This window comes from Rhinolophus ferrumequinum, chromosome X, assembly GCF_004115265.2.
Source record: "Rhinolophus ferrumequinum isolate MPI-CBG mRhiFer1 chromosome X, mRhiFer1_v1.p, whole genome shotgun sequence".
Classification (NCBI taxonomy): domain Eukaryota; kingdom Metazoa; phylum Chordata; class Mammalia; order Chiroptera; family Rhinolophidae; genus Rhinolophus; species Rhinolophus ferrumequinum.
Genome location: NC_046284.1, coordinates 120,343,408 through 120,367,035, shown reverse-complemented (window position 1 = coordinate 120,367,035; position 23,628 = coordinate 120,343,408). Strand labels below are relative to the sequence as shown.

Below are 23,628 nucleotides of genomic sequence, written 5' to 3'. Positions count from 1 at the left end.
CAGGTCACGAAAAGCATCTCCTGAGAGGGAACTGGTACCTACAACCTATTTTCAACACTTCAGAGACTCCGAAAGAAAAAGCACGTTTTCCTAAGGAGATGGTGGAAAGACAACTAAAATGCCAAGAGCATCCATCTAGCAGTCTTCTCTGGCCATGCGGGAGGCCGCGTGCTGATCCGAGGCTTGGAAGACTGAGGGATGTCTTTGATTAAGGTAAAGAGGAAAACTAGGTCCTATTTAATAAGTGCCATATGTTGATGGACGACACACTTTCAAACTACGGGGTCTCAGGGAGGTGCACTAGAAAGGTTAGAGGTGGCCCACTTGGGAAGGCTGAGGACTGCGTGCTTAGACAAAGCACCAAAACTATTAATACAAGTTATACAATACTTTGCACAAGGCATCGCAATGGGGCAGTTGCAATGACCCCCGTCCTATTTTTCATACACAAAACTGTCTTTCAATAATACAGATCTGTGTCACTGATTCTTGCCAAGCCCCCACCCTCAAAACTGTGTAAGAGTCAGATTTCCAGCAAACAAGGCCAAGCGTCTCCATTTCTGAGTTAATGCCGGCAGGTACCCACGAACACGTTCGTAACTTTCTCTACCTAACCCTAAAGTTTTATACTCAGGCACTGAGACACACAAGGGTAGGTTGCACAGTTGTCCTGGGGAATCCATTTCAAAAGAAATGTAATAACCTCCTCGTTGACAGTTAAGTTTTTTAAAGTCGAAACAGCTGCACCAGTAACAGTAACTTTTTAACGGAGGCCTCCAAACACACATACATGTATACACTGTATCACAGATGTATACACATATAAACATACATAAACATGTACAACATAGCAATATGTATTTCCCCTCTAATGATATAGTGCACAGAAATGAACAAGTCCATAACTGTTTTCTAATAACGTGTTTTTAAAATGTTCCACCACGGTCACCATGAGATGGGCTTTCAAATCACGTACAAGGGAAAAAACTACTAATATATTAAAAACATAAAAATTTGCCACCATGAGGAGCCTAATGCTTCCTGTGGGTCAAAATCAGAAATTCTTAGAAACACAGCCAGTGACCCACACGAGGGACTATGACGGCCAAACCTGAGGCTGGCCTTTATTCCCAGTGACTCTCAAAAGGCCTGGCCACCCAGGTCTATAACTGAAAACTCACGGCAGGGCACATGACACAGCAGCGCTGAGGAGACACACCACAAATCACTCCTCCAAAACGCTCGGAGCCTGGGGCGGATTTGTGGCTGCTACGGGTTTCTGATGCCATAATTGTTTGTTTACTTTTTCTTGGAGGAGAGACTGGTCTTCTAAGTAGAAGGAACTAATCACCAGCTTAGTTCTCTCTTTTGCCAAAACAAACAGCTCCCCATTACCGCCGGGGAAACCTCTGATCTCTAATCGGCTACCTAGAGAAGCCTATCAGAGGTACTTCACAGCGTGAAAAATGTCCCAGGAGGCAAGCACCTCTTAACACTCATAGAATTCTAGAATGAAGGGCCGAGCCTGCCAGCAACCGGCACTTATCTTCCAACGAAATTCCACGCACTTCTTCCCTGTGCACTCCCGAATTCTGGCAAAGAAAGAGTCATACTCTCCCTCATCTACTGCACACAGACTGCTGTTGCCCTCCAGCCTAATTCTCACGAGCGGCCTTTGAGAAAACACAGGCAGGGAAAGAGCGAGTGGCACGTCGGCTGACCCTTCGTGGGGTGAGTCTGTCCCTGGGCTCTGACACGCAGCTCCCTTGGGTCACCGAGGCAGGAGGGGTCCCCATGAGGAATGTCCAGCCAGCCCCAGAGAGGGGGTCACTCTCAAGTGAAGTGGGATTCGCCTAGGAAGAGACGGAGCTGTTTCAGGCACCACCTCCCTCCTTTCCCTCTTCTCTCATCTTCTAGTGATGCTGAGAAAATAAGTGCAGAGAAGGCTGTTCCCAAGTGAGCATTGATGGGCAACCTGCAGCCAGCCGTGTGTGGGACCGCCAGGCAGAGTGGGTCCAACCCCTTCCCAGAGCTCTGCACCCTTCACATACGAAACCCAAACCAAGCCTGGCTTCACGGACAAGTGACAGTGCACGTGGCCCATGCTCAGAAGGGGACCAGCGCCAGGGGGTTAGCGCTCCGTGCCCACCATATTGAAATTCTTAATGATTTTCACCTTTGAGTTTGTACTCTGCACGTGGAGTCTGACGGAATACTGGGGCGTGTTCTGGGGGCTTGGAGCCTCGGCTCACGCATCCCGCTGCCTCTCCCGGCCCCCTCTTCTCCTCAGGACAGGTTCTTGGCTCCCCAGCCCCTGGCCTCTGGCACCCCACCTCACCCAGCCTCTCCCTCCTCACTCCTCGCCCCCTGCAGGGACCTGGGTGTGGGTGCCAGAAGGGCTGGGTTGAAAATGCATGTCCCAAAGTAAAGTACCCAGAATCTGGTGGGGGCTGTCCTCACCCCATGCTGGCAGCACCCCGCTGTTGGGTGGGTGGCCGGCCAGAGTCCAAGGGTCCACGGAAAAAAGCCTGTCACCCATCCTTGACGCATGTCCCAACTTGCATCCAGCGAGGAGGCTGAAACACACTTGGGGGCTGTCTGTCTGCTATGGGTTGAGCAGTAGGAGGGGGGGACCCATGGCTCAACTTCCCGAGGATCCATCTAGAACAAAGTGCAATGCATTGGTCCAGTGATGGCAGAGTAGGGCACCGGGCAAGCGTCTTGCCTGAGTAAATGTGTGCACGCCAGGCCCCAGATACCTACGAAGGTCTACACACGTCCTGCAAGATACCTTTTTGGGGTGCCCAGTGGCCACACCGCACATTGGGCACTTTGCTCCTTCCCTCTTTTGCTCCTTCCCTCCTTCCTGAGTCTGGTTTCTGCTTGTCCTTCCGGCCATCTCAAGTCACCCTCCCGAGAAGAGGCAGGGAATCCAAATTGTGTAACGCTGGTGATTCTGCATACAGATGGAACGCTCCGACATTCGCATATAACACTGGCACTGCTCGACATAAACGGTGAACTCCCTACCGATAACTTTAAAACCCCAGGACACGTCGAGAGAGAAGGACCACAGAAGAAAGGAGAAAGTTTTATATTTCAGTTCCTTTAACAACACTTTTTTTCCTTGCGCTTTGACTGATGGACAAGACCAAGGGTTTTCATTTTGTACCGGGTCCCAAAAATCGGGTGGACACAGGAAGGGCTGGACGGTGGTCAGCCCCAAGCCACCCCTCTGCCAAGTGACAAGGCTCGGTGCACAGCACGTGTGCCTGGCTCCAAGGCCACGTCCCTGCTCCACCCCCACCGCGCACACCTCACCTTCACCCCACTGGTAGAGGGATGTCCTTCCCACCCGCCTCCGCTGGCAGGAGTTTAACCACAGGCACATGTGATACGCATGAACTCGGGCCGATAACGTGCCGGGTACCTGGGCCCTGCATCACGAGCTGGATGCTGACACCCTGTGACGTGCTCACTTATCCTGTTTCCTTTCATGAGTGAGGGGCAGCATTCAGTAGTGAAAGGGTGTAGTTCAGACTCCGTCCCCCGTTCAGGATGGAATCCTAAGCTCCTGCAGGTCAGGGCTGTAGGTGTCTGATAATTCAGGGGCCGCCCATCCCCAACCCTACCTAGCAAGAGCCTGTCCTTAAAGGAAAGGTTGACAGCCAATGGCCGACGGTGAGGCCGACCCAGCCCTGCAGACTGACGTGGAGGCAGCAGGTGTGCACCATGGACCTACAGGCCTCCCAGGCTGGGAGGCAGGCGGTGGAAAACACATGTATTTGGGATGGAGACGATTCTACTCCAGCCTCCTTTGCAGTACGCAGGCCACTGCCCCTGCCGGTTCTCTGTCCACACCATGAGTGTACAGGCTGGGTTCTTCCTAGCCAAGGCCTGGTGGCCCTCACACCTGAGTCTACACACCCAGGTGGCCTCAAGGATGGAGGCACGTCTGCTTCCATCCTTCCAAAGACGCCCAGAACTGTGGAACAGACGTTGGAAACCAGCGGCTGCTGCAGAAACAGCCTTCTGCTTCGGTTTCTATGCACAAGTGGGTGGGGTGGCGTGACCCTGATAAAAGGAGCGCTTCCAAAAGCGTCCTGTAGCCCAGCCTTTCCCGCCCTTTAATAAACACCACATGCAGTGTAATGAGTTGACTGCAGCTCATTCTTCCACGTCCTCCCAATTATTTTTAAAAGGGAAGCTTGGGATTTTATAAGGTGAGCGTGCTGCTGTCTTTTTAAATCTTAAGAAAGCCTTAATCCCTGCGATTTAGATAAATCAGGTAGGCATTACAGGTAGGGTTAACCCTCCGAGAGTGGCTTTGCAATTGATTGCAAAAGCAGCAGTTATTAAGTCCTAACTGAATAATTTGCAGGTAATTAAAATGTAATCAGGATTGTCTGGCAATGTGTATTCTGTCAGCAGTTTTTCTTCCAAAGAGAAATCATGCCAAGAGACCACAAGAAAAGCCTTTCATGGGACTTGGCTTGATCTAAACTGCTTCTTTAGCCGCTGAAACTGTAAAACAAATAAATTACAGCAACTGACAATTCACTAAAAAGAAAAAGATACTCTTTCTCGCAGGAATGGGCTTCCCTGCTTTGTTGTGTTTTCTTTCTGTTGTTGTTTAAACGATCGTGTAGCATCTTCCCCGGAGGGTTACTTGCAGGGCAGCGCAGTGTTGACACCAGGTGGCTGGGCAGGGGCCCTCTCCAGGATGTCCGCGTAATTTCACCCCGGGAGACGAGCCATCGGTGTTCCCTTCCCCACGACCCAGAAGGGCCACAGGGCTGCCAACTGCTCTGAAACCAGCTAGACGCCGCTTCTTTGAGAACCGACAGAACCGCACACGCAAACTTCGCGAGCTGCGTCAGTCTCCTTAGCTCCCAACTTTGAGTTCTCCTGGTGCCGTGCCACGCGAGGTTTCACCAGCTCTCACGCCAGTGGGCACACTCCCGAAGGGTACGGGGATTCGTCCCAACCCAAATTCCATGGTCATTGCCACCGTCTCCTCTCGCAGCTTACTTCCTTCCCAGGCCCCTTGGAAGGTCCCCTCCCCCGCGCCCAGGGTATTTCTTAAGGGCAGAGGGCTGACCTTAGAAACCCCTAAGGAGACCCTCCCACCCTACTACCCCGTCTCCTTCTGGCCTCCGCGGGTTTCCCTGCAGAGAAGTTGGGGTCTTAGAACTGGTGAGCAGCTGAGGATGGAGGCGAGAAGACCCGGGGAGAGCAGGATGGCAGACGACAGGAATAAGGTGTCTGCGCGAAGGATCTCAGAGGGCGCGCTCCGCGGAGCCGGGGAGCGACTCCCGCGCGCCCCCGCGCCCTGCAGCCCGGGTTCCCAAGCAGGTCCCGCGGGAGTCCTCGCCCCTGTGGACCCCTCCGCAGGCGCCAAGCGTGCTTCTCCCTGAACCTCTTACATACCCTCGTCCCCACAGGCGCTCGCCCACCCTCAAGCTACGAGGGCAGGGCGGAAACGGTCCCCAGGACTCTTCGCGGAGCACCCAGACCCGGCCTTCTCAAATCCCGTACCCCCTACGTCTCTTCCCTTATTCTCCGCGCTATTCACTGGCAAGACCTCGAAGCTTTGGGCTCTGAATTGGGGCGCGCACCGCCGCCCCCACGCCCCGCCCCCACACACACTCTGGAACACACGACTTGGCTCAAATGCCCTGCCTGGGGCCCGGAGGGTGGGCCGCGAGCCTCTGTCCGGATTGAAGAAGCTTCGCTCAACAGATACGGCCCGCGGGCACCTGCGGGGCTGGGCACGTCGCGCGGGTCCCCGGGCGCAGCCGGGTGCGCCTCGCCGCCTCGCTCGCTGTGTCGGCAGCACCCGGAGTTCGCGGGACTCGCCACCAGCCCCAAGTGCCGCGCTCCGAAGTCCCGGGAAACTAACGAACCCCACACCCACCGACCCTGGGAATCCACAAAACTGCGCTCCCCAAGATAACGCCTTTGGCTTGCCGCTGGGAAGAAAGGAGCGAGGGAACAGGCTGCAGCCTTCTTTTTCCTCTCGGGAGCAAGGAGGGGGCTGCAAAGGAGGGTGCAAGCCCCCCCACTGTAAAGTCCACGCGGAGGGACAGCGGACCTGGCGGCCGCGCTGGGCGAGAAGTTCGGGCGCGGAGGCTGCGAGGCTCGCTCCCCGGTGCGCCCCCCGCGCGGCCCGCAGCGCGAGGAGGCCCCGGCCGCGCGGCGTTCCCGTACCTGGAAGTGCTGGAAGAAGGCGGAGATACGCGTGATCTGCAGGCTGAGGCATCTGGAGGCGCAGCGGGCGCGTTGGACGCTCCCGGCCGACAGCGACTCGTCCAGCCGCCGTGCCGCCGCCGCTCCGGGGCCGGCAGCCAGGCAGCTCCCGGAGGCCGCCAGCCAGAGGCAGAGGGTCAGGGCGGCACCGGGCGCCCCGGGCACCATGGCTGCGGGTCGGGGGCGCGGGCGCCGGGCGCTGGCCGAGGCTCCCAGCTCCGCGCCGGGGCCGCACTGCCGGGGACCTCGCGGCCACCGCAACTCCGCTGGAAAGTTCAATCATTCAACTCCAGCCCCCTGCGCTCCCAGCCGACCTCCCTCCCTGCGCGGCCTCCAGGGGTGGGGTGAGGGTGACAGGCGGCCGCGCCATTGGCTGGAAGGAAAGTGAGTGACAGGGGGGCCGGGCGGAGGGCCGTGGGCCGGTCTACCCGGCTTCGAGCCCTAGCGCTCAAAGGGCGGGCGACACGGACGGGGTCCCCCCTCTGCGCCCTTCTGGGGTCGTCGGTCTCCCACGCAGCCCTCCCTCCCCACAGCCTGCATTTGCTCCCTCCTTTCGCCACCTTTTCCCTCATCCAGGTAAACGTCAGGTGAGAGCAAAGCCGGGCCTGGGATGCGAGGTGCTGTCTTGGGAAGGTCTCAGTCCCCCCAGGACGTCAGAGCTGCTGCAGGATGGACGGGGCGCCCCTAAGTTGTAGGCTTCCTCTGTCATTCCTACCCCGGGTGCAAGCTGCGCTCATACTTTCGCATATGTCCAATTCCCCTTTTCCAAAGTAGTAAGAGCTAAGCAACAGAACTGAAATGGACGTAAGACGACGACAGAGACCAGGCACAAACGTTTGATTAACATCGGTCCCCTCCCTTTCTGGCTCCCCCACTTCTTCTTTCCTTTCTGCATTCCTTCCAGTCTTCCTTCCTGCTTCCATCCCTCCGTTCGGTCCTCCCTGCATTCCTTCTTCCCTTCTTATTACTACCTGGAACAGGATCTGAGTATATAGCCAGTGAATGTTTAAAAGGGACCCACACACCTCGTTTCCTTGGGTGTCTCTTTTCTAACTCCTGGTGGGAGTTATGCAAAGCAGAAATCTTTCCTAAACTTTTACTTCCGCTCATACAACACTTGCCCCAAGCCTCTTGATTCAGCCTTTTCAGCAGTGAAATTGCCACCCCATCGTCCCTTGTCATCTTTCCAACGCTCCTTCACCCCCACGTTCTCCCTCCCCAGGTAGGGCCCTGCCAGGGACACGGTGGCAGTTACAGCACACCACCTGTAACAAAGCTTTCTACTTCCCTGAGCTCCATGGAAGTGAGTGCTGCAGACCACTGGCACGCGGGAGACCCCAGAGCAAGCTGTCTTCGGGCACGGGGATGTTTATGTAACGCGATGGACTCAGAAAGACTCATGCACACTCATATTCAGGTGCAGTGCAGCTGGTGACACTCCTGTGCACGTTTTCAGACAGAAGTGTGCTTACACATTCCCACACACACACACGACGAGGTGTCTAGATGCACCAGCCTGTCACACTCACACTCTCCACAAGGCTCGATTTCTTTGGGCGGAATCCACGGCTTTTCCCAATTTCTAGCCCTTTGCCCTGTTCTTATGCACACTTTCCGCTCTGCCGCTTGGACATGGTCCTGGTAAATGATGACAGCTATGCACCGTTCTCCTGTTATACCTAGGAGTCTTGATTTCAAACACTTCATCGCCTGTGGACATGTCTTCACATAGTCAAGTCAGCAAGGCCAATACCATGAATTGCTCAGTACGTTTCTCAGTGAATGAAAAAACAGATCAAGCACCGCGTTCCAACTTTCTGTGGGCGATGCCGGCCTCACGGGTGGGTGACCTTGACAGTCCTACAGGGCCCCCTCTTAGAAGGATCCACACTTGGTTTAATGTTCCTGGCATCCCCATGTAGATTTTCATTTCGAACAAGGTACAGATGATGGGTAGCCAGCCCCATCTGTAGGTCCCAGCAAGACGATATTACGCCTGAGCCGGAAACAGAGAAAATTTAGGCGTGAGCTCACACGTGCTCAATAATTTGTTTAAAAAGACGCCCAAAGCTGCCAACAGAAATCTTTTCAAAGTACGTTACACATAATTAAGACAGACCAAGAGGAAGGAAGCTGACCACGGTGACCCCAAGTGGGAAGGTGGCTGAAGATAAAGCCTCATGTCCATGAATAGAAAATGTAACGTCTGAATACAGGAATCATTTTCTAAATGTTATCACTCACGTTTGGGAATTAAAAAAACACTTCCAAAGCCCGTAGCAGATCCTTCCACAGTGTTTTAGAGTTTTCAAGTTAAGCAAATATCTGATCTTGGTGAAGTCCAGGATATTCTGAATGCCCGCACTTTTTTACGTAGCTTTGATTTATAACTTTGCAGGGCATCATCTCACGAACTTTACATTCTAGAAACAGAAATCATGAGGACATGCATTGCAACCTTTTAAAAACAGCTTTTAAATGTTCAAAGGGATCACTGTAATTTTTTTTTAAAGCACTGCGTGTGCTACCTATAGGAGCTCCATGGCAGATTCATTTCCGTAAATCAGTGCATTTTATAATAAACCACACGAGCAAGCATGCAGTTGCTGAATAGGAAGCCGGCGATTCAGCGCATAGGACCACCTCATTCTGCGTGTACTGAAAGAATACTTGTGGTTATATTGCTTCCTTTAGAATTGTCACAGACACCCTCTGTGATTATGCTGGCCTTTTTCATGTTATTCATTTTAATTGCCGTTGAAAGTAACTTTTCAAAGCAAAATATTTTGGTAAAGTCAGAGGAACAGTTGCAAGGTGGTTTTTTTATTCTGCTCACACACGGCCGAGTTTCATGCACCGTGGCCCGAAGAGTCAGCACGTGGAAGCTCTCTTTCCGTGGGGCCTGCTTAAACCCTACCCTAAGGTCATGAAGGCCAATCACGTGACGGGACAACCTGAAGTGTGTGTTGAACGAATGCCAGACACACGGGACTGGTGGGAATCATCCTGGGGCATCAGGAAGAAAGGGCTTAGAATGACTTTCCTCAAGGTCGGCTTGAACCCAATGATTGGAATTTGTCCGCACGAGGAATGAACCTTCTGGTGACTTCACTTTGAGTTCGACAGACACATGGATCGTGGAGAGCAGACACTCTTACCAGTAGGGCTGTCATCAAAGAGAGACCAGCATGTGCGGCCGTCTCGATGAGGTTATAGAAGAAACACAACACACAGCCCTGGGCCTCAGTTTCCAAAAAGTTAGCTCTGCTCTTCCTTGCAGTTTCCTTAGGGTGTCCGTGTTTGTTTGTTTGTTTCCTAGCAGAGACTAAGAACGCCCTGGGGACCAGCTCAAAGCACACTGCAGACCCCAGATTAAGGGTCAACGTGTGGGGGAGGGTGCTGGCATCTCCACTTTTGAAAACCACCCCCCTCAGGTGATACTGGAGTGAGTGAACGAGAAACTGGTGTGAAAGGGAACTGATCGGGGAAGCATGCACCCCAGTAAAATGGGGCAGACTCTTTGCTTTCAAAAGCACGTATGACGTCATTTTGTTGAAATTACCTTTTTTAGGTCTGTGTGTTGCTGTGGATTGGACATACCAATGCATTCGTTAATAAACCCGTATGTTATTTTTCCGACACGTTTACCCAAGAGTCTCTTAGACTCATTGCTTTTTTGGCTAGCGGCTTATCTTTTTGAAGGCTTTCCAGCGACATCTGATTAGGATAAAATATGAAGGAAGTAAGAATGAGCTTTCTCTGAGCAATACACCCACGGAGCAGTCTCTCCAAAACCGGAGAAGACCAATACTTTAATTTGATGGCATTTATGAGTCTGTAACCAAATGCGGTCCCAGATCACTGGTTAGCGGTTATGGGGAACAATGCAGTGATGGGGACGGGACTCACAGATGAGGTGCCATTTCCTCTTCATTGCTTGCATTTGATGATGCATTACCACACACCTTCTCTCAGAAAGTGCAATTAACTTGCTGAAAAGAAAATGGGAGGAACGCAAGAAGGGTTGCCTGGTAGGGTCTGGGCCCATACTCACGTCCACATGGCCAGGCTAAGTGGTCAGGAGTGGGCTCTTCTAGATTCTTTCTTCTAGATTCCTTCTGTTACTGTGCTTTCCTCCTCCAGACTCAGTTTCCTCTGCTCAGCTTTGAATGAACGACCCAGGGAATACAGAGAGAGCTGCTAAGCGAGCAAAGGAAATAGTGAAATGGGGAGCAAGGACGCAATTAACAGCTGAATGTATAAATATCAGATTTGCATCTTTTGTAACATGATTTCAGGCAAGAATGGGGGCGGGGGAGAAGCTCTACGGTATACCGACCGGATCCCTGATGGCAATTGAATCATTTTACAAAGGAAAAATGTAGCTTTTTGTGTAGAATCACTGAATATACTCTCGACTCTTCAGAAAAGAACACCCTCATCCATTTTTCCATCATCTGCTTTCTTCGATTATCGTGCAATGTGCATATTCTATCCGGACATAGCTCTGGCAGGGAACACCTTTTCCTCTCCAGTGAGACAACATTTCAGGTGCACCATATGCAGGTGTAGAGGAACTATTTTTATTGACCACCTCAACGGTTGCTAAGATTCCACTAAGCAGTATTAGAAATGTGGTTGCTATTACTTTTGTGTGCGCAAGAACAGCTTACATTTTTAAACCTTTATTCCTGCAAAATATACAAAGACTTGTCGGCTACCACCATATCAAGCTACCACTGCTTTTCAAGAATTGGTCTCCCTGCCCTTTTGCTTCCCCTCCCCCGCCACCACCAATCCATCCACTAGTGATACAGTTTTCTGCAGTCAAACTAAGAGCCTATTCAAGGTTGAGTCATTCTAAAGGTTTAATCTGTTACTGCAGTAATCACTAAAATTAAAATAATTACGAATACATGAAATGCATCGGAAGTTGCATTTTCAGGTGATGGCTAAACTCGAGTGTGAACGCTTTTTCCCTCCCAGCATTTCACCCCAGGGATTTTTTTTTTATTAGTGTCAGGTGTACAAAACAATGTAATAAACTTTCACACCCCTCTCCCCCAAAGTGATAACCCCTCTCCCCCAATCTACTACCCCTCTGACATCGTATGCAGCTGTCACAATTCCATTGACTCTATTCCCTATGCTGTCCTCCACATCCTGTGACTATATATATATATATTAAATTATAGTTGACATTCAATATTATTCAGCTTCAGCTTCAGGTGTACAGCACAGTGGTCAGGCACCTACACCGTCCATGAAGTGGTCTCCCTACTAAGACAAGTGTCCATCAGATACCCTGCAAAATCTTTACAACATTATTGATTATATAACCCCAGGGATTTTTAAGCTTAGCACATTTGATGGCCTCTGTTGGTTTCATTGTATCACTGAGCATAACAGCTGCTGGGCCACGCAAGGAACATTGGGTTCTGGACACAATGGTTTCATGAGATGTTCAATGCCAGTAAAAGTGAACACCTGTCACAACGACGAGGCCGTAAAGTGATATCACCCTAATTCTAACGTTAGCCACATAAGCAATCATAAAGACTCCGGGTTCTCCTATCTGACTTCACATATAAACTGGAGATGTTGGAAAATACACAAATAGCCATAAAGGAAATCCTATTTAATAGCCGAATGCAGGAAATGATTTAAAATATTAAAAGCAACTTGTGTGTTTCTGGTTCTTGAACATGACCCAAAGATTCCTGGTGTGCCCTGAACATACATTTTGAGAAGCATAAGCAAATTAAAAGAAATTTCAAGTTATATAATTTGAACTGAACCTTAAATGATGTAACTTTAACTAAAAACCTTATTTTCCACTTCTGAGGGGCTTACTTTTCATGTGCAGTAAAGGAGTTTTTCAGTAAAATATTTAAAATTTTGTAAAATGAGGGTTTTTTTTAAAAGCTTTTTGAAACCAAGCTCAAATAAGCAATCATGCTTTGAGTCTGAGTTTCATTCCTAAACATGAAAAGAAACCTACAGGTGCTCTTCAGAAACACTGAAACTCCATTCTGTCAAAGGCTTAAAGTGGGTTTTTCTTTGATGTTTCCAAGCTCATTGAAATTTACAATGAGCCATATAAATACCATAGATTTGGAGAGGCGCTTCAGAAAAATCGCAAAGAGCAGCTTTTAACAGGAAACAGCGCCACCCTCTGGCCATACAGATAAAGTGCAAAGGACCTTGAGGGAATCCTACATCTGGGGTAATCTATTATTATTAGTGTAAATTGCCAACTCTACAGCCTGAATCTGAATGAGATAAGCAGGCAACAGACTCAGGTACTGCCGACGAGATTAAGCTAGTGTGAACTGAACCCTAGGAAGGTTTTCTCGTGTAAATACCGTCACGCTGAACTACATTAGAGAAATGAGCTTTGTAGTCTTCAAATGCATTGTTGCTAGCTTTTAACCACTTCTCAAACTAGTCACCACAAAATTCAATGACAAAGGTGGCTGTGTGTGAATTCCAGTCGAAGCAGCTTCTGTCCAGAACACCTTTTTTGCAGCTCACCCATTGCTTGCTTCTTAAGATTTCACAAAACATGAGAATATGTGAATAAAATCCAACAGCAGGGGAAACTAAAGCAAAGAAGGTTGACAGGCTTTATCTACAGTGATAGTGAACAGAAAGGGGACCCAGAATCTGCCTTTCAACGCTCACTGGCCACTTGCGACAACGTGAACTGACAGTCAAGAAATGAAGATAAACACAGTTAAGAACTTGAAGGAAACACTGTGATACCCAGAGACCAAGTGAATAGACCAATGAAGGTAACTAAGGCATGAATTAATATTTTTCTTTTCTGAACCCACAGGAGAGAGAAAAAGAAAGGGAGGGAAGGAGGGAGAAGGAGAGGGAGAGGGAGAGGGAGAGAGGGGGGAAGGAAGGAAGGAAGGAAGGAAGGAAGGAAGGAAGGAAGGAAGGAACAAGGAAGGAAGGAAGGAAGGAAGGCAGAAAGGAGAAAGAAAAAGCAGCACTCCCTAGGACCAAACCAGAACAAAAACAAAACCAAAATTGTTGGTTTCCTTCAGGATTTTCTATGGTGCCTACCTGAAACCAGGGGGAGAACATTCGCCTCTCTGGTTCCATTTTGGGTGTTTCGAAAGGTCAAAACAGCCAAGGTCATTCCCTTCCCTTCTCCATCCAATTGCTTCTGGGCGACCTAATGCTTACCCCTTTTTCACACACCCACACTCCCTTTCACACAAAATGTGGACTTAGAAGTCCAGACGATGCTTGCAGAGGCCAGGCGCTCACTTGCAAGCTGTGGAAAGTATGGACTGGGGGTGCGGAGAGGGGGATTACTGATACCGTGAGAGGTACTGAAACGATGAAGGCCTGAAGCATGCGGAAACTCATCCGACCACATCTGGACTCTGCCTCCCACCATGCCATTCGGCTGCTTTCATGCAGCAACGCCGGTTACAACGGTCTGCAGGGGGCAGCAAAGGGCAGGGAGGCACCACCAGCATCGCCCTGAGGGCTCAGAGGGCTGGAGCCCGGGCCTAGAGCTCAGCCCCAGGGCCCCAGGTGAAACAGCTTCCCGCTCAAAGCTTCAGAAGCCAGTATTGATTGGCACTCCAGCAAATCCTGAGTGAGGTCCAGGGAAGAGAAGAAAGAAGTCCTCCAACCATCAGAGAACAAAGCAGGACTTCATCAGAGATGAATCCAAGACTAGAGGACTAGTTCTTAAAGTAAACACAGAACGCATTCCTTAAAAAAATAAAATAACAACAATAATTATATATATAGTAAACTTAAGACATGCTTTTCATCAAAAATACCTTCGAGAGAGAGAAAGAGACTCATTCCAAGAGTGGAAGAAAAATGCTTTCTTCGAAAAATGCTTTCTTCCACTGACATAAGAGAATGAAGACTAGGGAAGGAATTCCTACAGATCAATAAAAATAGCACAAACACACCCATAGGAAAATAAGCAACATTGGAAACAAGCACGGGCAGATGAGGAAACAAGTGTTTCTAAAAAGATTCAGCATCCCTGGGGATCAGGGAAGAAAACACCTACCACACACACGTCCAGAGTGGATGCAAGTCTGTGCCCTCTGTCCTGGGTGCAGTTTAAAGGTGACCACACTACGTCGCAAAGCACGCGGTTCCACCACTTTTACACATCGCTGGTGGCCGTACGCACTAACGTGCTCACTGTGGAAAAGGGCAGACTTCCCCTCTAAACAACCGACCACTCACGCAGCTGGTGACGCCAGGTTCCGTCCAACCCCAGACCCACTAGCGCACGTGCATTGTCCAAATGACACAGCCGCAGCAAGTGTATCAGCTCAGCTCCCGTGAGCAAGACCTGGAAACCAACAAAGCATCCATGGGCGGGAGAGCAGATGCTGACACAGTAGACAGCCGTCAAAATAAACTGATTGCTGAGACGCACATGTGAAAGATCGACTTTTTTATAACAGCAAGTGAAAACCACCGCCAGCAGGTTGGAGCTGGCAGGGTATCCTTTTTACAAAGTCAAAGCTAACGTGAATAAAAATGACTGATTAGTAACCATGTATGTGCACAAATCCATCTAAACAGGAAAGAGAATCGTTGGCATGGATTGCAGGGTCACGGAGGACAAAGCAGGCGGATTGTAAAAGATCGAGCTTTCATTGTTGGTGACAGAATTTGCTAGTACCCTTTCCACTATTAACAATGAGTAATTAAACAGCTAGCTGCATAATGTAAAACAGGCCATCGCTGGAACAATGATGAAAATGTCACAGACCAGGAATTATATATAATCTATCTCACTCCATGTCCCTGAAATTTAATTTAAAAATATAACGAAGCAAAAAGAACCATGCCAAACACTACATGTTTATTTAAGCGGCAATTCAGGGGCCAGCCTAGTAGAATATTAAATGTATTCTTTGTTGAAAGAATGAGTCAAAAAGCAATTCTTTTTTTTTTTCTTCTTTTTTTCTGGGTGCAAAGTCACAGAAGGATAAGCCTCAGTAACCCAATGTTGTCCTTGGGAATAATAAAGAACAAAAAGGTAATGCTCAAATGACTAAAGAGCGTTGACCTCAAGAACGAACTAGCTCCACACTTTGTGAAACTGTCTCGAATCCCTGGCAAACCAGTATGTCACTGTCAGAAGAAACTAGAAGGTAAAAAGTGAAAGGGAAGCGATTAAGTCACTGGGAAAATGTGAGAACGACATGGTTTAAACCACCAGCTCCATGGGCAATAAGGGGGTCTTCGGGGGACCTCATGGCTGCCCACTGAGAGGGCATGCTTTTTCAAAAACACCTTGCTTTTCGGTTCTTCACTCTCCCGGGAGATCAAAATATGAGGACCACCATATAGAGAGAGTATTTAAAACCACAGGCTGAACGAGATCAACAGGCAGCAAGCGAGAGTGGGTACAAAAGAGAGAAGCTACAATGGTGAAGACAAGCCAGGAACGTGGCTGCTGCAATCACACGGCCTTTGTTATATCTATGTATTGGTAAGGTCTGGGCACCACTGGGTTTCATCGTAGCCAAACCATGGGTGAGCCAGGCTCTGGCATTTAGGGGGGGCTCTGAGCCCCAAGATGTCATTGAACCAGGGGCTCTACGTCACACGGGAGAGAAAGCTTCCTGTAAAGGGGTAGCAGTTGCTATGGAAACCTATCTAGTCGCTCCCAGGCCCAAGGTCCCTGGCACAGTCGGACAGACGTACGCGCACGGTCTTCAGTTCTGTTTGTGGACAGAGGGACCTGTCCCCATAAGGATGGGGTCTTCCTGTCGAAGGCTGAGAGTAATACTTACATCAGCGCTGAAGGGCCTGGCAGACGTTCCCCTATGTGACTAAACACATAGTTTATTTTCCTCCCTCATTCATTGAACCATACACACATCCTTGGAAGTCAAGAAAGTTTCGTTAAACATCAGCCAGCATTGCCTTAGAACTCGAGGTCCGAGGCAACGACGACAGTCCTGTGAGATCTGTAGTTAGCTCACAGCCGCCTCTCCCAGTTGGAAACCTATTTCTTTGATTTCGAAGGAGGTGGCGATTTCTCCTGTCGGTGACATTCCGTGACATCTCCTGGGCAGGTAGAACCAACGTGGGGCCACTAACCCATTCACGGAACTCACCGGCAGTAGGCAATGGCCACGGCCAAGTGTGTGCACGTGCAGGTGAAGGGGACCGCCTCCTGCCTGCTGTCCGGCCTACGGGGACGGTGAGACGCCACTGACCGGCCTGTGAGGTTAATTGTGTAACAGTAGGTCTCAGAGTCGGCAAGCAAGGTAGCAGGGTCTAGCTCGTAGCCTGCTTATGAGGCTTCCATGCAGGAATCCTTATGCCATGCCCAGAAGCCTGGGGCATCCACGGATGACATCACCCAAGTCCCCACTTAAACCTATGTGTTTCTTGTTTGCTGTATTGTCTGGGCCGGATGAATTTGTCTATACCCCGGTACCTTCCGTGAAGAAGCAGGGAGTATCAGAGAAAGGAACCCACATTTGTCCCGGTGGACATGAGAAGGGGATGAGTGGTTGGAAAACAAAACAAGAGCTGGAATGCTGAATGAAGAGGTCAGTTCTCTTCAAAACCCTTAAAACGAGACTGTGGTTTCTTATACGGGGCTCACCTACGCCTCAGCTCTGCTTTGTCACTGGGAGTCCTCCTGCCACCTGGTTTGACAACCCCACTGGATTTCCCTCCTACCTTCGAAAGGTGTGTGGCCGTTATTTCCTTCCAATCGTACACAATTCCTAGCAGCTATTTCGAAAGCAATTCTAGAACCATCATCCCACACTTTACAATTACATTGACTGACTCTATTGATTTTTATTTTCCCTGCTAAATGGCTAGTCTGGCAAATGTGAAATTTAAGAGAAAAACAAATTGCTGACTCAACATAAAGTCACGGAACTGGGGACATAAAAAACGATGGAAGATCATTATTAGATGGGTTTCTAAGACTAGCTCGCACGTTAACATGACCCACTCACCAGAAGTGAATCACATAAAACGGATGGTGGTTTCTACGAGATTATTGTAATGTGGGTCCTTATAGCTGCAACGTGTGAAATCTGTCTCTATATCTACTTGGGAAGTGCCAGTAGGTGGCTTAAAACATTGTGAGTTTCATGACTGTTACCTATTCACTGTATTAGAAATCTCTCTCCTGCCAGAGCTCTTACTGTTTCTGTCACTATAAATTGGTGACATACATTTTAGCAGAAAGTTAGAAGATGTGGTATTTCCTGCTTTATATGTCATATTCTCGAAGAATAGCCAAGTAGTTACTTATCTTTTAGACGTACCTATATTTTATGTGCTTCATTTGCATAATGTTCATATACGGTCAGATTAAAAGCTCACTGGAACTTGACGTAAATATTAAAAGAGCAGTAAAGTAGTCATTAGAGGTTTCACAAATCTTAACTTAGCATTTTCCAGGGGCTTGAGCACGTGATCATTTGGCTTGCTGTTCGTTCGGGAAGAAATCCTGGCTTGTTGCCTCGTACTTTGGTACTTCGGGATTATCATTTAATATTAAGTAGCCTGCAAAGGAAATACCATTACCCAAGTCTTACTGATGTAACAGTAAGGCTCAGACAAATAAAGCAATATGCCCAATGCGCACCGTGGGTACGTGTGGACTTGTTACCCAAACCGAGGTCCAGCTGCTCCAAAGCCCACGCGTTCTGCGTGAGACCATCAATCCAGAAGAAGAGGAACAGAAGGATTTAGCGGGAGGAAGAAAGAAATGGGGAGGCAAAATAAATGTGCCGAAGGCTTCATCGGTGATTACAGGAAGCTAAAGGCTGGCACGAAGATCGTACACAGGAAGTCGAAGCTTTGGGAGTGAGTGAGAAATACGAGGAACAGTAATATTATCTCAGGGAGCTACTCACAAGGATCATACCAGCCAGGATATTACTGAGTCTACAGCCCAGGACCCAAGGGGCACGCTGAACAGCTCCAAACATCTAGAAGCACGGATCCCGGGACACATGGATGGCCAGCGCACACAGCCACCGTCTCATCCATGGAGCAGAGGTCAGGACATTTTACAGGTTGTCCAGGAGTCTAAAACCCCGACGCCATGCTGGGCACACGGCCGCCTTCCTGTGACAAACCACTTGGCCTGCCTCCCACCCGAATGCTCTTTCTATTTTGCCCACCAATGTCATTTTCCGTAGGTCCCTGACGCAGCTTCCTTATATCTGCCCGCCTCTGACCACCTGCTCTGACACGCTCTGTTGCTTCCCGCTGCAGAAGCTGTGTGGTGCGTCCTTCTCCTTCACACCGTCAGCCAGTGTCAGCAGAGCGAGCGCTGGACGCACATAGTAGATGACGACCCCTCCTCGCTGTCCCGCATGGCCGACCCTCACTCAAGGTCGTGTCCAATCTCCCCCTGGCCCTCGCGGCACCTTCCGTCCTGCTATGCCCGCCTCTCTCTTTGATCTCGTGTCGTCTCCTTGTTCTCTGGCCACTGCAGCCCCAATGCCTATGTCCCGAACTTCTAGTTTGTTCGACCGTCCGAAGCTTAGCTAAGGCTCTTTCTCATGTCAAAGACATGTTTACACTCATCCTCTTCTTGTGCTCAGCCCTCTCCTCTGTTATCACCATTGCATTTATTTGCCTCCGGGAAAATAATTCCACCAGTGCCGACGAAGCACTCCTCGTGTTTATGAGTGCTGCGTTTTGAATGTCATTAAACAAGAAATGCAAATGTGCTCAACATGCTCAACCCATAAAACGTGGTGTACGCGTCGATTTTCATTCCCCTGCTATCGCTATAAAAGAAGTTATAAAATGGGTGGTAAGAAGCAGCGAAAAAGGGTTTGGTCAGGTTCTGATGTCTAGCTCTCTACCACAATCACTCCCTACACGCTGTTTCATGTTTCGTCCTAACACGTATGTCCACCTGAAAACGCCGTCTATGTTCACGTTTATTTGCTTATTTTATTTATGGGCTTGCTCCTTCTCTCTCTCTGATTCGATGTAAGCTCCACAAAAGCAGGGTTTTCTCCACCAAATTTGCCCCTGTTGATCCCTGACAAGAACTCCACAAGTATTGACAGAATATTGAGACTCCTCCCTGTTTACAGACATAATGTTATTTTGTGACCCATCCTGCTGGTATGTGGATGAGATTTACAGCCTTTGGGCCAAATGGAGGGTCTCTGCTACTTCACAGCTGCCCAGCCTTCTCTCAAGGGTGTGTGTACTGGTGCATCCTCCCCTTCCTGACCTCATGGGGTACTGCTTCCCCCTTTCATACTGTTTTCTTATCATTCGGGAACATTCCTGGCCTGCCTACCCTTAGGGTCTTTGTCAGTGCAGTTTCCTCCGCCTGAAATAGACGGGTGGGAGCTTCTTTCACAACTGACGTGTCACCTCTGTGCAGTGTTTGCTCAGATGCAACCTCTGGCTTCAGCCCAGCCTGGCGTCCATATCTAAAGCGATTCGCTGCCCCCACCCCGATACGCTGGAATCCCCTTGCTCCACTGTACCTCTGATAAAAGCCTCACCACTCTCTTAATGTCTAAAAACACTGCAGCATAAAACTATCACTATGTAAAATATAAAAATGTAAAATACAAATACTTATAAAACGCGTATTGTTTATTATGTCTCCCCAAAAAGGTAGGCTCCACAAGGTCAGAAATCTTTGTCCATTTGCTCCACTCCTTGTGCCTGCCTATCTTACTCTGTTTGGGCTGCTATGCCAAACATACCCCAGGCTGGGGGGGGTGGGGGGTTCAACAACACACATTTATGTCTCCCAGTTCTGGAGGTTGGTAGTCCAAGGTCAGGGTGTCAGGAGATTCTGTGTCTGCTGAGAGCCCCCGTCCTGATTCATAGATGGTGTCTTCTAGCTGTGCCGTCACTTGCTGGAAGGGGCAGGGGGCTCTCTGGGGTCCGTTATAAGGGCACTAGTGCCATTCATGGGGGCCCCACCCCCATGACCTCATTATTTCCCAAAGCCCTCACCTCCTACCATCATCACAGTAGGGGGTAGGTTTCAACACATGAACTTTGGCTGGCGGGGCAGGGTGGGGTGGGGTGGAGTGGGGGACACACAAATATTCAGACTAGGGCACTGCCTGCCTCACTGCTACTGGAGCTGACGCCCGCAAGGTGTCCTCTGTGCAGGCTGCAGCTGGAATTGGCCAGTGGGAGGTCCTGGCAGGTGTCTCCAGGTGGCTGTGTCTTTTGTAAGATTCCAGCACCTCTGGATATGGTGGCTTCGGTTGGCAAAGACACGGGGTTTGGAAATCACTGCCTCCTTCATCCATTCGTCCCCTTGGGGTGGGGTGGTGGCTCTGGACGCTCGCTGCTCTTCGCTTTGCCTTACTCTCCCTCATGGGTTGTTTACTTTTCCCATCACCTTCCCTACCTTCCTGAATGAAACTCACTCAGTTACAAACGCTCAGCGTGGCTTCTGTTTTCCTGGCGTATCTTGCGATTCTCTTTCTTCTGGTTGTTAGCAGATGTCTTGGGAAGTGGAGCATGAGCACGTCCATGTCCACTCAGCATGTAACTCCAGCAGGCCTTTTAGCAACTCAGTACGTTTGGCAGGGAGGCTCTGGTTTTATAGGATCCCCTCGTTATCGTAGACAGGTGCATCGTAAGTCAGCCGCTGCAGACAAGTGCTGTCACCTGATCTGAGGTGCAGTGGACTCACAGGCATACATGGGAAAGGCATTAATCATGAGATTTTAATATGAAGAGACACACTGAGTGCATCTCTGCGTCCTCATCGTGCAGTGCAATGCCTGGGATAATAACAGTTGCCCAATGAATGCTCATTTAGTGAGGAAATGAATGCATGCACTGACAATATTAAAAAGTATGCACGCTGTGTATCCCACATTACAGAACAGGGGAGCATAAGAGTTCTGGCAACCCAGGAGCATATGAATGAAGAAAAATCCCCTAATCTGCAACAACAACCAAAAAGGGCCAAGGACGAATGTGTATGAGTCACCAGAGGAGGGACTTTCTGGAAGGATGTCAGGGCACCTGGACAGCCAAACCTCCAGTGACCACATATCCGGGTACTGCCTTCCTCAGGGTCTGTGGGCCTTCCAAAACGAAGCAGTGATTGGCTGACAGTCACCGGGAGAGGGAAATTCGGGGAGCTCAGATCTAGACAGGAAGGTCACCCTCCTGAGGTCACAGGCAGGCTTAAGGGCACTGGTGTTTAAGGGACAAACTCTGACACAGACATGGGGGACAGAGCAGGGGATGGAGGGGCCCAGAAGACAAAGGAACTATTTTATCCCATTGCCAAGGTGTTAGCACCAGGCCTGTGAGCTCTGGTCCCGGTTTCACCAGCATGCCCTCCATGCAATCTGAGCCCCCTGGCCAATGCTGGCTGCAGCATAACTGGCATGCAATCTGAGCCTCTCCCCGCCAGCCAATGCTGGCTGCAGTATACCCCTCCATGCAATCTGAGCCCCCCCCAACCCCTCACACACACACACAATGCAGCCGGCAGCAGTTCCACGCAGTGTTACCCTGCAGAGTTCCAAGAGGCTCTGATAGATTAAAGGGGACCCACGCTGTGCAGCCTGGGCTGCAGAGGCACAGATTGTCTCCACCGACCCTGACCAATCATCTGTCAGAACGGTCTACTGTGGTGTCCTGGCACCATGCCTGTCCCCCAGGGGCCGCACAGCAATGCCTGACCACACTCTGACCGCGTCTTGGTGGGATATCATGGGATTCCTTCTGCAGCCAGGGAGATAAGCCTGAAGAGGAGCGGCAGTGAGGGAGACCACGTCCCAGCCCCGTCCACGGCCGCTTCTCCTCCATTTCCCTCGGCTCCACAGCTAGCGCTCACGGCGTCTGGCTTCTGGCCCCTTCGTTCAGTGTTGTCTTGTGGGACTAACGTCGTGCGGAGCTGATGCCGTGCTGGGGTTCCTTTTACTGCCTGTGTATGTCACACCTGTGTGATTCCACGTGGGCTCCTGTCTCCTTACCCACCAGGCGCATGGAAGGGTGGCAAGCCCAACGCCACGGCTGCCGTGCGGCTCCCCAGCAAGGGCTTGGTTCCAGCTTCCCATCCACGCCTTCCTCTGTGAACGGGCTCCCGTGCCCCTTCCTGGGGTAGCAAATACCAAAATAAGTTGGTTTCAAAAATAACCAACTCAGGCCGACCTGGCGTGCCCCAGTTGTGTAGGACTTCCTGTCAGTGAGGTGGCCACAAACACCTTTGCTATTTTTAAGTGGTTTATACATCCCTCCCCCCCACACACACACACACACATACCTGCCTGTCAAGATTCTCCCTGTGCGGCCCGGGATTCTTCGGCAACAGACACTAGGAAATGTGGGTGGTGAAACAGTTGATATTGTTAGATCCTCACACGGTTCTTAGTTTACGAAGTTACTCTGCTAACTGTCCTCAACTATCTCAAATCTAAAGAGATATCCTTTAGGGAAAAAAAAAAAGATGCGTTCATGAAGCTTCCCGGCCAGTAATCAATCACATGCTGTATTTTGTCAGCCAGTATGTATCTCACGCATCTCTACAATATGAAGTCCCCCCAACTCAAAATCCTTAGAAAGTGTGCAGCAGACCCAGGAGCAGAGAGAGCGTGAACTTCACTATTAGGTTCTAGCTGTGCAGGATTTTCCTTTTGCCACCTAAGCCCTGTTCTTACGATAGCTTTAAAATAAATTAAGCCAACGCGCCAACTTTGTCAGCGATCACTCTCATGTGTTTTCGATCGCAGCTCTTGTTCGTTTCGGAATGCTATAAAAACTGGAATTCGTTTTTAATTATAACATGACTGTGCTTTGGCAACGTGCCTAAGACGGAGAATGAGAAGCAGATTTGCATCATCACGGCCTAAATATGGTCCTATCACAGCACCTATCGGGTCCCAAATGTCTCGCGCTCCGCAGAGATGGATGGGAGCCCCGCCTTTTATTCTCTGCCACCAGAAAGACGAGAAGCACGGGTGTGGGCGCTGCTTGGCTGTGCTGGCAGAGCCGGGGGACCCACCCATATCGTGGTGTTCAAGGACATTCTCAGGGTCATGCAATGTCAAGTTGGGTGGAAACCCGGTTTTCATTGCTTATTTACTCTCTTCAGAATCACATGTTTGGAGAGGGGGAACGGGAGGGGGAGGGAGAGAGATTGACTGGATAGACGGAAGGAAGGAAAGAAGGAAAGAAGGGAGGGAAGGAGGGAGGGAGGAAAGAAGGAAGAAGAGAGAAAGAAAGGAGGGAGGGAGGTAAAGGAAAAGTAGGAAGCACCTTTATCCCCTCTATAACTGCGTCATATTCAGAAGAGAAGAGAAAGTACGAGTCACTGTAGACACATATGAGAGTATAAGTAAAACGTAGCTTTCGCTATACATAGGGGCGGGTGTGGAGGAA

At 49.9% G+C, this 23,628-nt stretch overlaps 1 protein-coding gene across 4 annotated transcripts in view; it reads right to left on the bottom strand.

Moving 5' to 3' along the window:
• Positions 1-23,628, bottom strand: part of ANOS1 (anosmin 1) — a 515,987-nt gene that overhangs the window by 148,071 nt on the left and 344,288 nt on the right. Inside the window, exon 1 of one of the 4 annotated variants that reach the window (XM_033107686.1) lies at positions 10,304-10,326. The exons of 2 other annotated variants lie outside the window; for them this stretch is intronic. Coding sequence is in view for 1 of the 2 variants with exons in the window: in XM_033107663.1 (XP_032963554.1) it covers positions 6,211-6,417 (207 nt within the window). In the remaining variant the exon portion in view is untranslated. Of the gene's footprint in view, positions 1-6,210; positions 6,431-10,303; positions 10,327-23,628 lie in introns of those variants that run through there. One more of the 4 variants, XM_033107663.1, reaches the window with a different exon arrangement.